At 41.6% G+C, this 15,524-nt stretch overlaps 1 protein-coding gene across 6 annotated transcripts; it reads left to right on the top strand.

The window, feature by feature from the left end:
- Nucleotides 1–718: 718 nt before the first annotated feature.
- On the top strand, nt 719–15,246 carry LOC101163936 (uncharacterized). Of its 6 annotated transcripts, XM_023949888.2 has the most exons (11): nt 719–807; nt 1,443–6,834; nt 7,117–10,761; nt 10,843–10,936; nt 11,016–11,076; nt 11,149–11,257; nt 11,374–11,505; nt 13,452–13,541; nt 13,614–13,757; nt 13,825–14,009; nt 14,091–15,246. In XM_023949888.2, exons 2-11 carry the CDS (start codon nt 1,444–1,446, stop codon nt 14,257–14,259), a joined length of 10,020 nt encoding a protein of 3,339 aa, XP_023805656.1. In that variant the 5' UTR covers nt 719–807; nt 1,443; the 3' UTR covers nt 14,260–15,246. The 6 variants fall into 6 exon arrangements, with proteins under 6 accessions (XP_023805656.1, XP_078794346.1, XP_023805654.1 ...); XM_078938220.1 differs by having other exon boundaries at nt 1,443–10,761; nt 10,846–10,936; nt 11,152–11,257; XM_023949886.2 differs by having other exon boundaries at nt 1,443–10,761; nt 10,846–10,936.
- The last annotated feature ends 278 nt before the right edge of the window (nt 15,247–15,524 follow it).

The following is a 15,524-nucleotide window of genomic DNA, read 5'->3' as shown; positions in this document are numbered from 1 at the left end:
ACAGCAGTAGAGTCAGTTTTGACACCAGTTTCTTCTGATTTTTTTCCAAATTTATTTCTTGAACATCTATCTGCATATGATATTCTTTGGCACTCATTCTTGATCATATCCATCTTTGTCAAAACCAAAAGAAAATCTTCTTCTGTTTCTAACCGCTTTAAAAAGCATTTAGTTGCTTAACATTTAAATATATTCCAGAAAAAAATAATCTAAATATTGTTTTTATTATTGTATAATTGTTTATGCGCTTTGTCTAATAACATTTACATTCTTTTTAAATGAACAGGCCATCGTAGATGTAAGCATGCATCAAACTTATTATTAAAGTTCTAAAAAAACATCAATCTTTATTCATTTTTTTTGTTTTTAATGTAATAAACACTTTTACATAAACTATAGACAAGTGCATGGAAAACACAGCATTGATCAAAAAGTTTCAGCACAAAAATTTATAGCAAGAGATGTGAATACGAAATTGCAAGTTAAAAAAATGGTAAACAAAATAAAAGTTAAATGAGAGAAAAAAACTCAATAGGGAAGTGTTATAAAAAATAATGAAATTCAGTAATAAAACAAAATAAATGAAATTTGGTTTGAGTTATTAAATTAACTGTATTATCAAAACTACAATAGGTAATTGTTTAAAGTATATGAAACTATTATTTTCTCATTTAAATCTCGATCAATCTGTGATTTTGTGTCTAGCGCTGTTACGTCATTTCCTCCGCTGTCCTCCGGAAGTACAGTTATTTTTTATTCACAGGAAGGGGGAAAAACACAGCTGTTGTTGAAAAAGAAAACATCAAAGTGAGTTTCATGGGTGAACGCTGCAGCTTGGGTTCCTGGTTTGTATTGGGTTGGCGGGGCCCGCTTTGTGGATCGTTTGCCTGCTCTTTAGGTTGAGTTAAGCCCCAAGTGTCGCTCGTTTGCTGCGAGTTGGCAGCAGCTAGCATTAGCTAGCCCGCTAATCGCTCTCGTGTAGCTTTTAGCCTTATGACTATTTCTGTCAACATTCTCTGATGTTAGTGTTTATGACCAGCTTTTGGGAAGCTAAATAATTAACTCTTTTAGTCTGGGAACAAGTAGCGGAATGCATATTTTACATCGTGAGTCCCGATCTCCGCCTTTTTTTTTTAAACTCCCATTTCTGTTTATGTTAGCTAACGCTGTGGGGTGCAGAAAAAACGGGAAACAGTTATTTTATATAGACAGTCGTACAAAATGCGCTGTTTTATTGAGCATTTGTTCTATTTTTTTAGGTGATTGCCATTTAAATTGCATCATAATTTGTGCTTGTTTTTGTTTTAAAAGCAGAAAAAAGCCTGCAGGGTGTGAGAAAAATACAACTACTAGGATGGTTGTGAAGCCTCTGCAGGAATGCTTTACTTGTGTGATGTCATCTTGTATTTATCTTGTAATTTGTTGATCAAAATTGTTCACAGAATGCCTGCCCCAAAGAGAGACGCATCTCCCCCCGATTCTCAGCCCAAGATAAAGAAGTTGGATGAGGATAACGAAGATCTGCCGTGCAAGGCCACAACAGCTACAGATTCCTCCAAAACGGGAAATATGCGAGAAAAGACAGTGGAACCCCGGACTAAGAAAAAACGCTCGTCTTCGATGGAAGGGGAAAATAAACCAACAAAGATATGTAAGCAAAATTCCCCTCCAAAAGATTTCAGCAAAACATCAGACCCACCTGTCAGAAAAGCCAAGCTCTTGATAGCCACAAGTGCCTCCTCGTGTGGTGAAACTCCCTCACTGAACGCAAATTCCAAAGCTCCGTTAAAGCGAACTGCCTCCACGGAGTCTGAAGACGAATTAAGTAGTGATGGCAGCAAAGTTGACTTCTTCAGAGCAAGGGATAGTGATGACAAGTCGCGATGCATCAAAAAATATTCCAACAAGGTCAAAGCTAAGCGTCTGGCTGACGAGTCGTCGTCTGGTCCACAGGAGTCGAGCCAGAGTTTACTCGATGGAAATATTTACCCTGTACAGATAGATCACAATTATGGTAAATTTTCTGAAACCTCCTCTCTTCAATGCCAAGATCAGACGGATGAAACAAAATCTGCTGAAGCTTTCACTGACCCAGAGAGGCAAGACATTTCAGGGGATGTATCACAAAAGGTGTCACTAGATGCCTCAGTTTTACAAGAAGGGAGCAGTAATGAGAACACAACATGTGAATCAGCAGCTGAAGTAAGTGTATCTGTGGAATTAGAGAACAATGGGAAACAAAATCTCATAATTAGTAATGAAACACCAGCATCCTCTGGAGAACTAGTGGATTCCAATAGATCGGCCACATCTGAGGAGGAGGAATATGAAAAGAAAGTTGATGCAGAATCCATCAAATTCCCTGAAGATAAATATAAGCCACTAGTACCATCTCAAGAAATCCTAAGACGTGTGGGTACAGAGAGCACTTCAAGTTGTGTTAGCACAGAACAGAAAAATGAAAAAGAGAAGTCTGATTGCTATTTGGGAAGTCAGACTCCTTTGCACACACAGTTTGTTTCTGGAGGAGATGAAACACAATCTAAAGTTACGGAGAGTGAACATGAGTTGTCAGAAGCTACCAAAATAGTTAGCACTTTTGAAGGCGACAAGGACTATAAACTATGTGAAGCACCATCAATGAAAACAAACTTTGCCCCAGAACAGGGCTTTATTGATAATGGAAAACCGGATTGTCAGACTGTGGAAAATCTACCAGCAGAGATTCAGACAGATCTAAAGATTCAGAAATCTTTAAAAGGGGAATTAAGTTCTGCAAGCAGACAAGACCAGGTGCCAGCTACAGGTGTCACTTTGTGTGAAAAAGAAGACATTTTTTCTGCAAAATCTGAGAAAGAATTAGAAGAAAGCAACAAAGATGGATTAGATTCTTTTCAAACTGCAACTAATACTGAACCTTTGGTTAAAGTACAATGGACTTATGACACTGTGACTGCTGGGAGCTCTGCTATACCAAACTGTGAGGATGTTTGTGGGCAAACTTCTATTGCTCCAGAAGATCTGGATCTCCATGCAAAAGATGTACAGCATGAAGAAAATCATCAACTATCTGGTGACATAAGACAGACATCTATTGAAAATTCTGCAGGCACAGGCATGGAAAAAGACAGATGTGTTGAGAGTGCTTCTGTACTTGATAGCCAGATCAAATGTTATTCATCTAATCTAAATGTTTTAGTACAAACTGAAAGCGAGGATACATGTGAATCTGCTACAAACCTACTGGAAAATTGTAATGAGGATGACATATTGGAAAATTGTCCAGTGATTCAAAACAAAGATGCAACAAACTCGGATTATGGTGATGGACTTGAGGGTAAAAACAAAATGGAAATGGAGACTTTAGCAAGCTCTGAAGTCTTAACTACAGGACCTTTAGTTGGACTTCAAAAGCAGGAAGACCAGGAGGTCAGTCAACACGGGGTTTCTGCTAAAATTCTAATTCAGTTCCAACATAAAATGGAAACTGAGTCGGCTGTAGCAAGCAAGACTTGTAATCCAGAAGTAGAGGTACAAATTCTGGATAAGCAAGCTAGTGATCTGCCTCCAGATACTCAAAAAAATCTGAACACTGTAATTTGTGACAGCACCGAAGATGCTGAAGGTGTTGCTTCTGGTGAAAGTAAAATATTCTTGGATGTGAAGACTGATGCTGCACCAGAAACGAGTTTTAATGTGACACAGACAGTGGACCCAGACATACAGGTGAACGAGGAAGTGACCAAACCTCCCTCAGACATTTCTGAGAAACCTCTGAAACAGCAGGAAAAGGAAAACAGTGAAAGCAGCGAAGATGCTGAAGGTGTTGCTTCTGGTGAAAGTCAAATATTATTGGATGTGAAGACTGATGCCGCACCAGAAACGAGTTTTAATTTGATACAGACAGTGGACCCAGACGTACAGGTGAACGAGGAAGTGACCAAACCTCCCTCAGACATTTCTGAGAAACCTCTGAAACAGCAGGAAAAGGAAAACAGTGAAAGCAGCGAAGATGCTGAAGGTGTTGCTTCTGGTGAAAGTCAAATATTATTGGATGTGAAGACGGATGCCGCACCAGAAACGAGTTTTAATTTGATACAGTCAGTGGACCCAGACGTACAGGTGAACGAGGAAGTGAGCAAACCTCCCTCAGACATTTCTGAGAAACCTCTGAAACAGCAGGAAAAGGAAAACCATGAAAGCAGTGAAGATGCTGAAGTTGTTACTGATACTGTGGGTCAGTTAGTCTCACATACCCAGACTGAAGCAATGTTTGAGATTTCCAACAGGAATCTGGAAAAAGACCATCAAGCCTTTGAGGAAACCGCTGACATGACTGATGCAGTTCTTAAAGATCTGGAAAATGCAAATGATGGGATAAATAACAATGCTAATTGTTTTCCTGCTGCTGAGGATGAAATGGATGTGGATCCACAGACTACAGCTTCATCTCATACCTGTACTGGGGGGCCAAGTGTGGATACCCACTCTCAGACAAACCAGGAGGTCAGTGAACCCACAGCAGAAAATCTAAATGATACTTATAAAGATGGGGAGGACAATGCAAGAGAAGTTTGTGCAAATGCTGCCTGTCAAATAGAAGCTGATGTACAGACCGCAACCTCGTCAGTGGAGGTCTGCAGCTCAGTACCAGCGATGGACGCACAACACCAAATGGGGAGTGGACTCACAGACATGCCAAGGGAATTTTTTGAGGATCATAAGGTTGAAGATCACAAAACTGTTGAACATGATGTGGATATTATAGAGCACAAGACTGTAAGTTGGTTTGAAACAGAGGAGGTTTCAAATCCATCTTCTGTGGAAGAAAATGAAACCCAGACACCAGCGGCCTTCCAAAGATCTGTGCTAGAAATACAATGTGAGCAAATTCAGGAAGTGTGTGACCACATGACTTATAAAATGGCCGAAACAGTGTATGAAGATTCAGATAATAACTTTCAAAACGATGGAGACCCATCACACACGGGATCTCTAGTTTTGCAAGAGGATACAGTTAAAATGCAAATACAGATCCCCTCTACATCAGAGAGTTCGGAAGTTTTACCTACAGTGGAAATGCATTATGATAACAGTCAAAAAGAAGCAGATATGGAGTCCACATTAACACCAGAGCAAGTTTCCGGCGTCCCTGCTGGAGAAACACAAAGCATCCCCAACGTTGATGAACCAAAAACAGATTCTGAGTCAGTAATAGTCCATGAAAGTTCAAGTATTACTACAAATGAGTATGTCCCAAATGAAAACAAACCAATTGAAGAATCTGTTTGCGTTATTGAGATGTCAAATGAACCAGAAATACCAGACATTTCAAAGCAAACAGATACTGCAGAGACCTCAGAACAAGTTTCAAATGTGTCTGCTATGGAAATGCAAGACCAAATGTGTCAAGATGTTAAAGATCTAAACGTAGATCCCCAGCTTGTGACTTCAGCAGAACCTCAACCCAGAATGAAAGATCAACCCCAACCACATTTACCACTTCAAACTGAAACACAAGTCGAGGAGTGCTTGAGAAACAGTCAACCTGAAATGGATCCATCTGGAAAAATCTGGAAATTTTTTAAGGGGGCCAACTCAACTGAATCTAACAAAAATATCAATGAATCACTTAAAGAATACAACACTATTGCAGAGTTTGAAAAGAACATAAGTATGCACCCACAACCTGAAGAGATTTCAAAGCAAGCAGAAACACAGACTGCAGAGATCTCAGAGCAAGTTTCAGATGTGTCCACTGTGGAAATGCAAGACCAAATGTGTCAAGATGTTAATGATCCAAACTTAGATCTGCAGTTTGTGACTTCAGCAGAGCCTCAACTCAAAATGGAAGATCAGTCCAAAACACTTTTTACGCCTCAAACTGAACCGCAAGTCGAGGAGCAACTGAAAGTCACTCAGCCTGACATGAATGTATCTGGAAAAATCTGGAAATTTTTAAAAGGGCCCCACTCGGCTGAATCTAACAAAAATATCAATGAGTCACTTGAAGAATACAAAACTGTTGACAAGTTTGAACAAAACATTAATATGCAAACACAACCTGTAGTATCACCAGAGAAAATTTCAAATATATTTGAGAAAGTGGTGCAAGACAAAACAAGACAAGAGAATAGCGAAGTTGCCCAGGTCGTCGCAGTGTCAGAAAATTCAAACAAAATGGAAGAAGTTGAAAACCCGAAAGTGACAGAGCCGACGCAAGATGCGTCTCAAACAGAAGAATTTCCAAGGAGTCCCTCAATTGATTATCAGGAAAATAAAACGGATGAAGAATATGTTTGCTCTTCTGCAAACGAAATGGAAATCCAAACAGAAACAGCAGAGATTTACAAACCAACATTAAAAGCAGAGACAGAAATTCAGGAGATTAGTGAGTTCACCTCATACTCTGAGGAACTAAAAAATTCTTCTTTTACTGTTGATGTTGACGCTACTGTTGCTTCTGAAACTCATGAAGAATTAGAAATGAAAACATCAGTGACAGCCGAGGAGAATTTTGACAAGACATTTGATGAGGTGATGCAGAACCAGGAAAGCCAGGAGGTCATTGATCAACTAAGTGAGGGTAAATCTGAATGTGATTCTGAGATAAATGCTAATTTTGAAGATACACTGGCATCCGAAAGGCCTTGCCTTCCTGGAGGTTTGGTAGAACACCAAAGCCTTTTGGTAGAGGACATCAGCAACGAAGCTGTGGAGACATCATTCGAAAATCAGAAAACGCAGCCTGTTGTTGGCGCTACTGTTGCTTCTGAAACTCATGAAGAATTGGAAATGAAAACATCAGTGACAGCCGAGGAGAATTTTGATGAGGTGATGCAGAACCAGGAAAGCCAGGAGGTCATTAATCAGCTAAGTGAGGGTAAATCTGAATGTGATTCTGAGATGAATGCTAATTCTGAAGATACTCTGGCATCAGAGGGGCCTTGCCTTCCGGGAGGTTTGGTAGAACACCAAAGCCTTTTGGTAGAGGACATGAGCAACGGAGCTGTGGAGATATCAGTTGAAAATCAGAAAACGCAGCCTGTTGTTGGTGCTACTGTTGCTTCTCAGACTCATGAAGAATTGGAAATGAAAACATCAGTGACAGCCGAGAAATTTGATGAGGTGATGCAGAACCAGGGAAGCCAGGAGGTCATTGTTCATCCAAGCGAGGGTAAATCCGAATGTTACTCTGAGATGAATGCTAATTCTGAAGATACTCTGGCACCAGAGGGGCCTTGCCTTCCGGGAGGTTTGGTAGAACACCAAAGCCTTTTGGTAGAGGACATCAGCAACGAAGCTGTGGAGACATCAGTTGAAAATCAGAAAACGCAGCCTGTTGTTGGTGCTACTGTTGCTTCTCAGACTCATGAAGAATTGGAAATGAAAACATCAGTGACAGCCGAGGAGAATTTTGATGAGAAATTTGATGAGGTGATGCTGAACCAGGGAAGCCAGGATGTCATTGTTCATCCAAGCGAGGGTAAATCCGAATGTTACTCTGAGATGAATGCTAATTCTGAAGATACTCTGGCACCAGAGGGGCCTGGCCTTCCAGGAGGTTTGGTAGAACACCAAAGCCTTTTGGTAGAGAACATCAGCAATGAAGCTGTGGCGACATCAGTTGAAAATCAGAAAACGCAGCCTGTTGTTGAGCTGGAAGAAGAAGGAATTGTGAGACAGACAGAAGCTGTCGTTGAGGATGTTAAAGAGAAAGTCTGTGTTACTAGTTTGCTAATGGAAAGTGCGGATTCTGAAATGGAGAAGGAAACGGGAAACCAAAAGATTGAGACCAACACTAATGCTAAAGGAGCTGGAACTCAGAGCAATGAAATGATTATTTTTATTTCTGAGCAACAAGATGACACTGTTGTTCAAGTACTGGAGGAGCCTATTAAGAGTTTGAATCAATCTGAATTTGAGCATCATGAAAACCAGGTCGTGTACGAACCCATTAGTAGTCCAGAGAGTATCGGAGAGGAGATTTGTACAACAGCAGAGTTGCATGGAGGAATTTCTTTACTGGACCTACAGAACGCAGAGAACAACCACCTTGAAGGAGATTTCTCAAAATGTTCTGGTAATCCAGACATCACAAATACTGAAGATCATATCACAGAGGACAAGAAAACTGTTGAAGAAGAGATTTGTATCTCTAATACTCATGAACTCAATGCAATGGAAGCAGTCAACGATCCACAATGTGTTCCACAATCACAATTAGAACATAGTACTACCACTGCAGACATGAAACAACTATCAGCCATCAGCTCCAGCGACAACATCTGCATGACAGATGCTAAAAATGCACAAGAAAAACAGGAAAGTCAAAGTCAAGCAAATGGCTCTCTGAATTCTGCTGCAGAGTTATCTGAGCAGCTGGAGGTGGATCCTGGAGCGCAGGAGGCCGCAGAAATATCAGTGACGTTAAATCCAGCTCAAACTGAAGTTACCGGAACAGATCCCGCCGAAGAGTTTGTGATCTTAGAGCCCGTCCCGGAAAGTGAAATTCAGTTTGACATCGTCACTCAGGCTGCAGCTGAATCTGGTCTGTCGGCTTCACTGTCAAAGGAGGACTGCCAGGATGGCGTTTTGGTTGATGAAACAGCAAATCAGAGTATTTTGAATGATTCAGAGCAAAGACTGTTCTTTGAAGTTCCACCATCTGGAGAGTGTGTAGATGGAATCGCCGTAGGTGAAGTTGCTGATCAGGAGACAAAAACAGTCATTCTTGAAGGTTGTGACCAGCAACCATCACTTGGTAAGGCAGACAGGATGATAACAGAGTCTCAAGCTCAGCTCACAAATGAAGACAGCAGTGCTGTTGTGACGGAGCCAGCAGAAGGTCGTACTGATCTACAGGAAGTCCAGATTCTGGAGGATATAGAGATTGGTCGTGAGATTACAGTGGCAGAAGACAACGAAGAAGACAATGACATTTCAATTATTGTGAAGCCACAGGAACCTGAGGTTCTTCCAAAGAAGTTGAAAGAAAAAATATGCGAAAAAATCGGTGCTGTCGAAAAGACTGATGGAGGAAAAAAGGGACCGGAGGTGGAGAAACCCAAGAAACAAGAAATGAATACGCAAGCAAGAACCAAAGCCCGTCTCGCAGCTCTGGCTGAACAGAGAGCTGCAGAGTCTAAGAGATCTGCAAACAGACAGCAGCTGAATCTTTTAGCGCTTTGTGAGGAAATCGCAGAGGACATTGCCACAGACAGCATGTTACTGAAGAGGATAGAGGAGGAAAAACTGGCTGCTGCAGCGGCTGCAGCTGCTGCTGCCAAGACCGAAGCAACCAAGAAAATCCCTCCATCTGCCAACCCACAAGATACAGATTTGGGTAATGTTGTTACCCCTGCTGGACCAGAAGGGGCCTCTGCATCTGAGCTGCCAAGCCAAGAAGCAGCTGAAACGCAAAGTGTTGAAGTTCCTGTCTCTCAAAACGCAGAAGCACCTGCAGCAGTAAGAGCTGAAGCACCTGTCTCACAAAGATCAGAAGCATCTGTTGCTCAATCCTCAATCCAAACCAAGCCTCCAGCGGAGCCTTCGAAGAGACGCTTTTTCATCTCGCAGGTTTCAGTGCCGCTGAAAGCTCACGAGAAAAAGAAGCTCACTCGATATCAAAGACTGAGGCAGGTGGAACTCCAGAGGGAGAAAATGTCCTGGGCGCGTGTGAAAAAACTCAAATCCGACCAAGCAAACCAGATGTTTTCAGGCATGGATTGGCAAGCGCAGTTTTCTGCCGCCTCTTTGTTTCCAGCAATTACCGTTGCAGCAAGTCCTCCACCTGCAGCTTCACCATCAAAAACATCTTCAACCAGTCCTGCTACGGCGAGCAAACCTGCTCCAACAGTGGCAGAAGTTTCCAAGGCTCACACTCCAAAAGAAGAACCAGCGAAAGCAACACCTGTCAAAACTGAACCGTCAACAACAGAAACTGCCAAAGTCAAACCAGTTAAAACAGAAGTCACCAAAACTGACCCCATTCAATCAGACGCCACAAAAGGTGTTCCTGTAAAGGCAGAAACTGCCAAAAGCGATTGTCCTGTTACTGAAACCCGCATGACTACAAGGCAAAGCAAAGCTCAAGCCACTAAAGGCGCTGCTGCACCAGGACCTGCCCCCAAAGTTACCCGGTCAGCGGCCAAAAGGAGCCTCCCAGCACTGCCTCCTCCCATGCCCAACGGACTTAATTCTCAAAAGCCAAAACTGGAAATCGAGTACAAGCCATATCGACCCAGACCCAAGTATTCTCCAGATGATTTTGAACTGGATGATGACGACCAGCTGCTAGCTCCTTTGACAAAGCAGAATCTGCCTGTCCGGCCCCCTCATCCCAGCCACCAGTCAAACCCGGCATCATCATCTAAACCACAGTTAAAACCCATAGTCTCATCACAACCTGTCAGTCGAGCAAATCTCAAAGCTCAGGCTCCTGGACAGCCAAAGTCTACCGTTGAAGCTCAAGCTCGTATGCCATCAAAAGCTACAAGTTCCGTTTTACCAAAGTCTGCACCTTCTGCCAGCACTCCATCTCCTGCTGCTCCACAATCCAAACTCGTTCTAGCTCCGGGACAACCTAAAGCAGTTGCTTCTGCCACCCCACATTCCCAGAAAGCAGGTTCCAGTGTTACCCAGGTCAAGCCGTCTCCTCCAGCAGTAGCTGTTTCAGCCACATGCAGGACAAAGCTTGCTGTCGCTTCAGTGCCTCAGAAATCCTCCAGTCCCCCTTCGCAGGAAGATGACAAAACCAAGGTGACTGGACAATTATTTATTCCATAGTGTGTCTCTGTTTGGCAAATGTATTTATTATATCTCCTCTTTTTTTATGTACAGCAGACAGCGAGTGCTTCTTCCTCTGCCTCCTCCCTTGTACCTGCAAAAGACTCGGAAGTGTCAAACAACACACAGGATGAAGAAAAACCTGGAGGCAGGTTTCATTTTTTTAATTTCACATCACTAAATATATAAACCATCCAGCTTTTAACATTACTTTAATCCCTCTTTAGAAAATAAGGCAGAAAAAATCAAGATGCTGGGAAACGAATCGCAAAAGCCTGTCCAAGAGAAGTAGGACTTTTTAATTGCTTCTTACTTTCCCCTTTAGGAAGCGAAACTTTTGTTAATGTGTCTGAATCCCAGCAGCGTAACGAAGCCCCAGGATGATGCAACCCCACTCTCGGATGCTCGTCTCCAAAGAGAAGTCAAGAAAATAAAGGAGGCTGACAAAGACAACACTCAGACGGTCATTGTGAGTGAATTATTTTCATTTTCAGAGCGTTTCCATGGAAGTGTAGTAGCAGTTTAGTGAAGTTGTTTATTTGAGGCACATAAAAATGTGATCTGTTGTCGTCTCTCGGCTCAAAGGATGCAGGACAGAAGCACTTTGGACCAGTGGCCTGCAGCGTGTGTGGGATGCTCTACTCTGCTGCCAATGCTGAGGATGAATCCCAGCATTTGCTTTTTCATAACCAGTTCGTCAGCGCTATCAAATATGTGGTGAGAAAACATTACATCTGTGTTGCACAGCTTGGGGTCATCTTAAAGGTTTTTATTTGATTTGATTTTTTTTTTACTTTATTAAAACCGATTTTATTTAGTTACAAAAATCGAGTTCACAACAATTGAAAAAGGTGAAAACGTTATCATTAAAAAAGGATAATTTACTACAAAAACTAATATAAAATTTAAGAATTACTTTAAATGTGTTTGACAAACCACTAGCCGCGGTTACATGTGCAAAATATCTCGATCGTATCAATGGTCGGATAAAATCCAACCGTGTTCATTGGATCAGAAAAACTTTTTATATACATTTATGCAGCAGCTCGGTAATATACGAAATGATCTTCTAAATGGGATTTTATTAATGTTATGAATATTATGGAGCGCCTGTTCACTCATTTTATTTTTAATCCGTGTGGTCAGTGCTTTTTTTTTGTGGAATAACAGAGCTGGAAGAAGCCAGTGTTATGAGAAGGTTAACACGCGCTAACATTAGCCTTGTTTGATGAACACAAAATCCATGCGGGAAATGCTGCGATCTGCATCCTGGCTGCACGTAAATATGTGGGAATAACATCATCAGCCTTTATTTTGTCGGGACACGACTGGAAGCACAAATCCATGTGATTGTTTGAGCGGTTTCTAAGGACTGAGCAGCATTTCTGCTTTGAAAAGCTCACACACACCGCCCCAAAGCCAGTGTGTGTGTGCTGGTGGCCCGTTCTCTGCTCGGGCACACAGTTCTCCTAAGTCCGGCAGCCGCTAACCCAGAGTGGTGGGACGGATCGCAGTCCGAAGTCTCCCACACATAACAAAACAACAAAACGCACACGTAACAAAGCATCCTTCTTATCCCTCAAACGCAAAGTTATAAGTCCGACTGCTTTACTCAAAGACACAGTTAGCTCGGTCCTCCGGCACCCCAAGCCCGGACCGCGCAGTGTCCAGACGTCATGGTGCACAAAGCGCTCCTCCCCCGCACCCCCTTCATGAGGGGTGTAAGAGAGGGGAGGGTGGAGCGGCGCAGAGCAGCCGGTCGGTCCTGTTTGAGCTCCAAAGCTTTCTCTGGGACGAAATATCGTCTGTGCATGACGTCAAACCACAGCAGTAGTGACACACGATCGGAATGAACCGTTTACATGAACAACGATTGGATCAACAATCGGCATAACCCACCTATCTCCATCGGAAAGAAATGTTGCTCTGAACGAGTCTGATCTGGGCAGACTATTCCGAACGGCGTGTTTACACGACACCTTTTTCTTCCGATCACGCATTCTTTCCGATTACCTATGTCCATGTAAATGCACCTAATGATTTGTTTTAAACTAAAGAGTGACTCAATATTAACCCCTTCATGCCTGAATTGATTTGCAGTTATATAAAAATATTCAAGGTGACGTTAAATTAAGTCTTGGATTGAATTGGTACCTTGTAAATTAATGTCATAATGCATGAAGGAGTTAATTAATCAACTGGTGTTAAACCCAGCCCTATTGTATTGTTTTATTTTAGAAAATACTGACAAATGTTTATTTATGATCATTAGACTTCAGCTTATGTAATTTAAAGTGATAACTTTTTTTTTTTAATTAAAACTAGAGATGTTATTCATGGTTGTAAGGCATATAATCAGAATGAGAATCTTTTATTGTAAATTGTTGCTAAGAACAGTTTTTCCAAAAAAGTATTTAGTCAAGATAAGATAAGATAAGATAAAGCTTTATTGTCATTGTACAGTCACACTTGGTACAACCGCAAAACGAAATTGCAAGTCAGCCACCAATTGTGCAAGTTCTCCCACTTAAAATGATGAGAGAGGCCTGTAATTTTCATCATAGGTAGACCTCAACTATGAAATAATTAAATAATACACATTTGATCATTGCAGAATTATTATTATTTCAAGAGTTTAAATAAATGTTTGACTTTAACCTCAGGGATGGAAGAAAGAGAGGATTCTGGCAGAATACCCTGATGGCAAGATCATCCTGGTCCTACCCGATGATCCTAAATATGCTCTAAAGAAGGTCAGTTTACGGAGAACCTTTTCTAATAAATCTGAATACAGTCGTCTGAAGAGTTCTTTCTGCTTCTCACAGGTTGAAGAAATTCGGGAGATGGTGGACAATGACCTGGGCTTCCAGCAGGTGGAGATGAAGTGTCCCTCTCAGACCAAAACGTTCCTCTTCATCTCTGTTGACAAGAAAGTGGCTGGATGTCTCATAGCGGAGCACATCCAGGAGGTATGAGGCTGCAGAGCTGTGGGACTTTCTTGTGTTTGGGTTTATTGCAGCATTTGTCTGCTCTCAGGGTTTCAGGGTGATTGAGGAGGGCCCTCCTGAGGGCTCTGAGGGGGAGAAGGTGATGTTTGAGCGCCAGAGAGCGTGGTGCTGCTCCACTACGCCGGAGCCCGCCATATGTGGCATCAGTCGCATCTGGGTGGTCAGCATGATGAGACGGCAGGGCATCGCCTCGCGAATGCTGGAGTGTCTCAGGTCAGTCCGCGTATGAGGAATTTGAGCCCGAAAATACATAAAAAGACCATTAATCCCTTTTTCTTGTTCCTATTCATGCAGGAATAATTTCATTTTTGGCTCCTACCTGAGCAAGGATGAGATTGCCTTCTCGGACCCCACTCCCGACGGAAAACTCTTTGCCACAAATTATTTTGGCACTTCTCAGTTTTTAGTTTACAACTTTGTGAGCGGGACACGTTTCTCCCAACCCAAAACCCATAAGGTATGACGGTCAGTGGAAGCCCTGGATTTAACTCACCAGTAACACCTCTCATCCTCTCTACAAGCAGTGTCCAACACTAAGCCTCCTCTGTGTGTAAAAACAACACATGCTGTAAATAACTCCTCAGTGAGGTCTGTCATCGGCTCAAATCTCAGGATGAAAACAACAGGAATTGTTGGAAAAATGCTTTGAATTCACCCTTTAATCTTTCCCCGTATATAATTTTATAACCAATTTAAGGCAAACTGGTTATTTTTTTAAAAACTTTAGTTTACATGCATGACCTGACAGCAATAGAAACAAAAAAGCATATTATGGTTTTGACTCAGCAACCTGCATAAAACCAATATTTTTAGTATTTTTTTGTTTGTAGCACTGGAATTTAAATCCCGTCAACTGAATTGTGTGTTTTGTTGCCTAACAGCCACAAAAACACAACAGTTTGCGCTAAGAGTTGTGAGTTGTTATTAGGGCATTCATCGTGTCATCACCACACCTGAAACGTTGCTCTCCAAGCCGAGCCATATACCTAACCCGTTTCAGGAGGGGGCTGTAGCCTTTAATGTATGACTGGTGGTTTTTTTGTTTTTCTCTGTCTGAATGCTTTTATTTTTAACACTTTTGCCTGTAAACAGTATAAAAACTTTATATTCCTTTAGTTAAACGAATCATCTTATTTTTTAGTAACAAATTAAAATTTATATGAAATAATTATGTAGATTTATGCATACTGTAACCAGATTTTTTTAAGGAAGAGGTTTGAAGGCACACGTGTTTAACGGTATAGTCCGTGATGGTGAATATTAAACAGTTTTGGGGTCGTATAATTGTGTGCCCAAAATCAATAACTCTTATTGATCGGCAGTATCGTTGTTTTTTTCTTCTTCTTTATAAATTAGCTGCTTTTAAGAGATGTGTTGTGTAAGAAAACTAATTTGATTCATACAAAGCTGTTATGTAAATATTTATTTAAATAAAACTCTTTTTTTCGGCCTCTGGGTTTTGTGACATTGATCAACAGCACCATCTAGTGGTTAGTATTTTCTTTTTTCTTCCTTTATGAAAAAAAAAAAAAAACAGACTTTACTATTTTAAATACCCGTGAAGAAACATTGTGGGACTGTGCTTGTCTTTGTCGCTGCAGATGTAAACTCGGCGTGTGCCCCCCCCCACATTTCAGCATGCATTCCTCAACACTCCTGTCACAACACAGGCCAGTTCAATGACAACTACTGAGAAACAAAACAACCTAAGAAAAACACCAATACTTC

The sequence above is a fragment of the Oryzias latipes genome, chromosome 20 (genome assembly GCF_053564925.1).
Source record: "Oryzias latipes strain Hd-rR chromosome 20, Olatipes_Hd-rR_3.1".
Taxonomy (NCBI): Eukaryota; Metazoa; Chordata; class Actinopteri; order Beloniformes; family Adrianichthyidae; genus Oryzias; species Oryzias latipes.
Note: the sequence above shows the minus strand (reverse complement) of the source record. Positions and strands in the feature narration are given on the sequence as shown.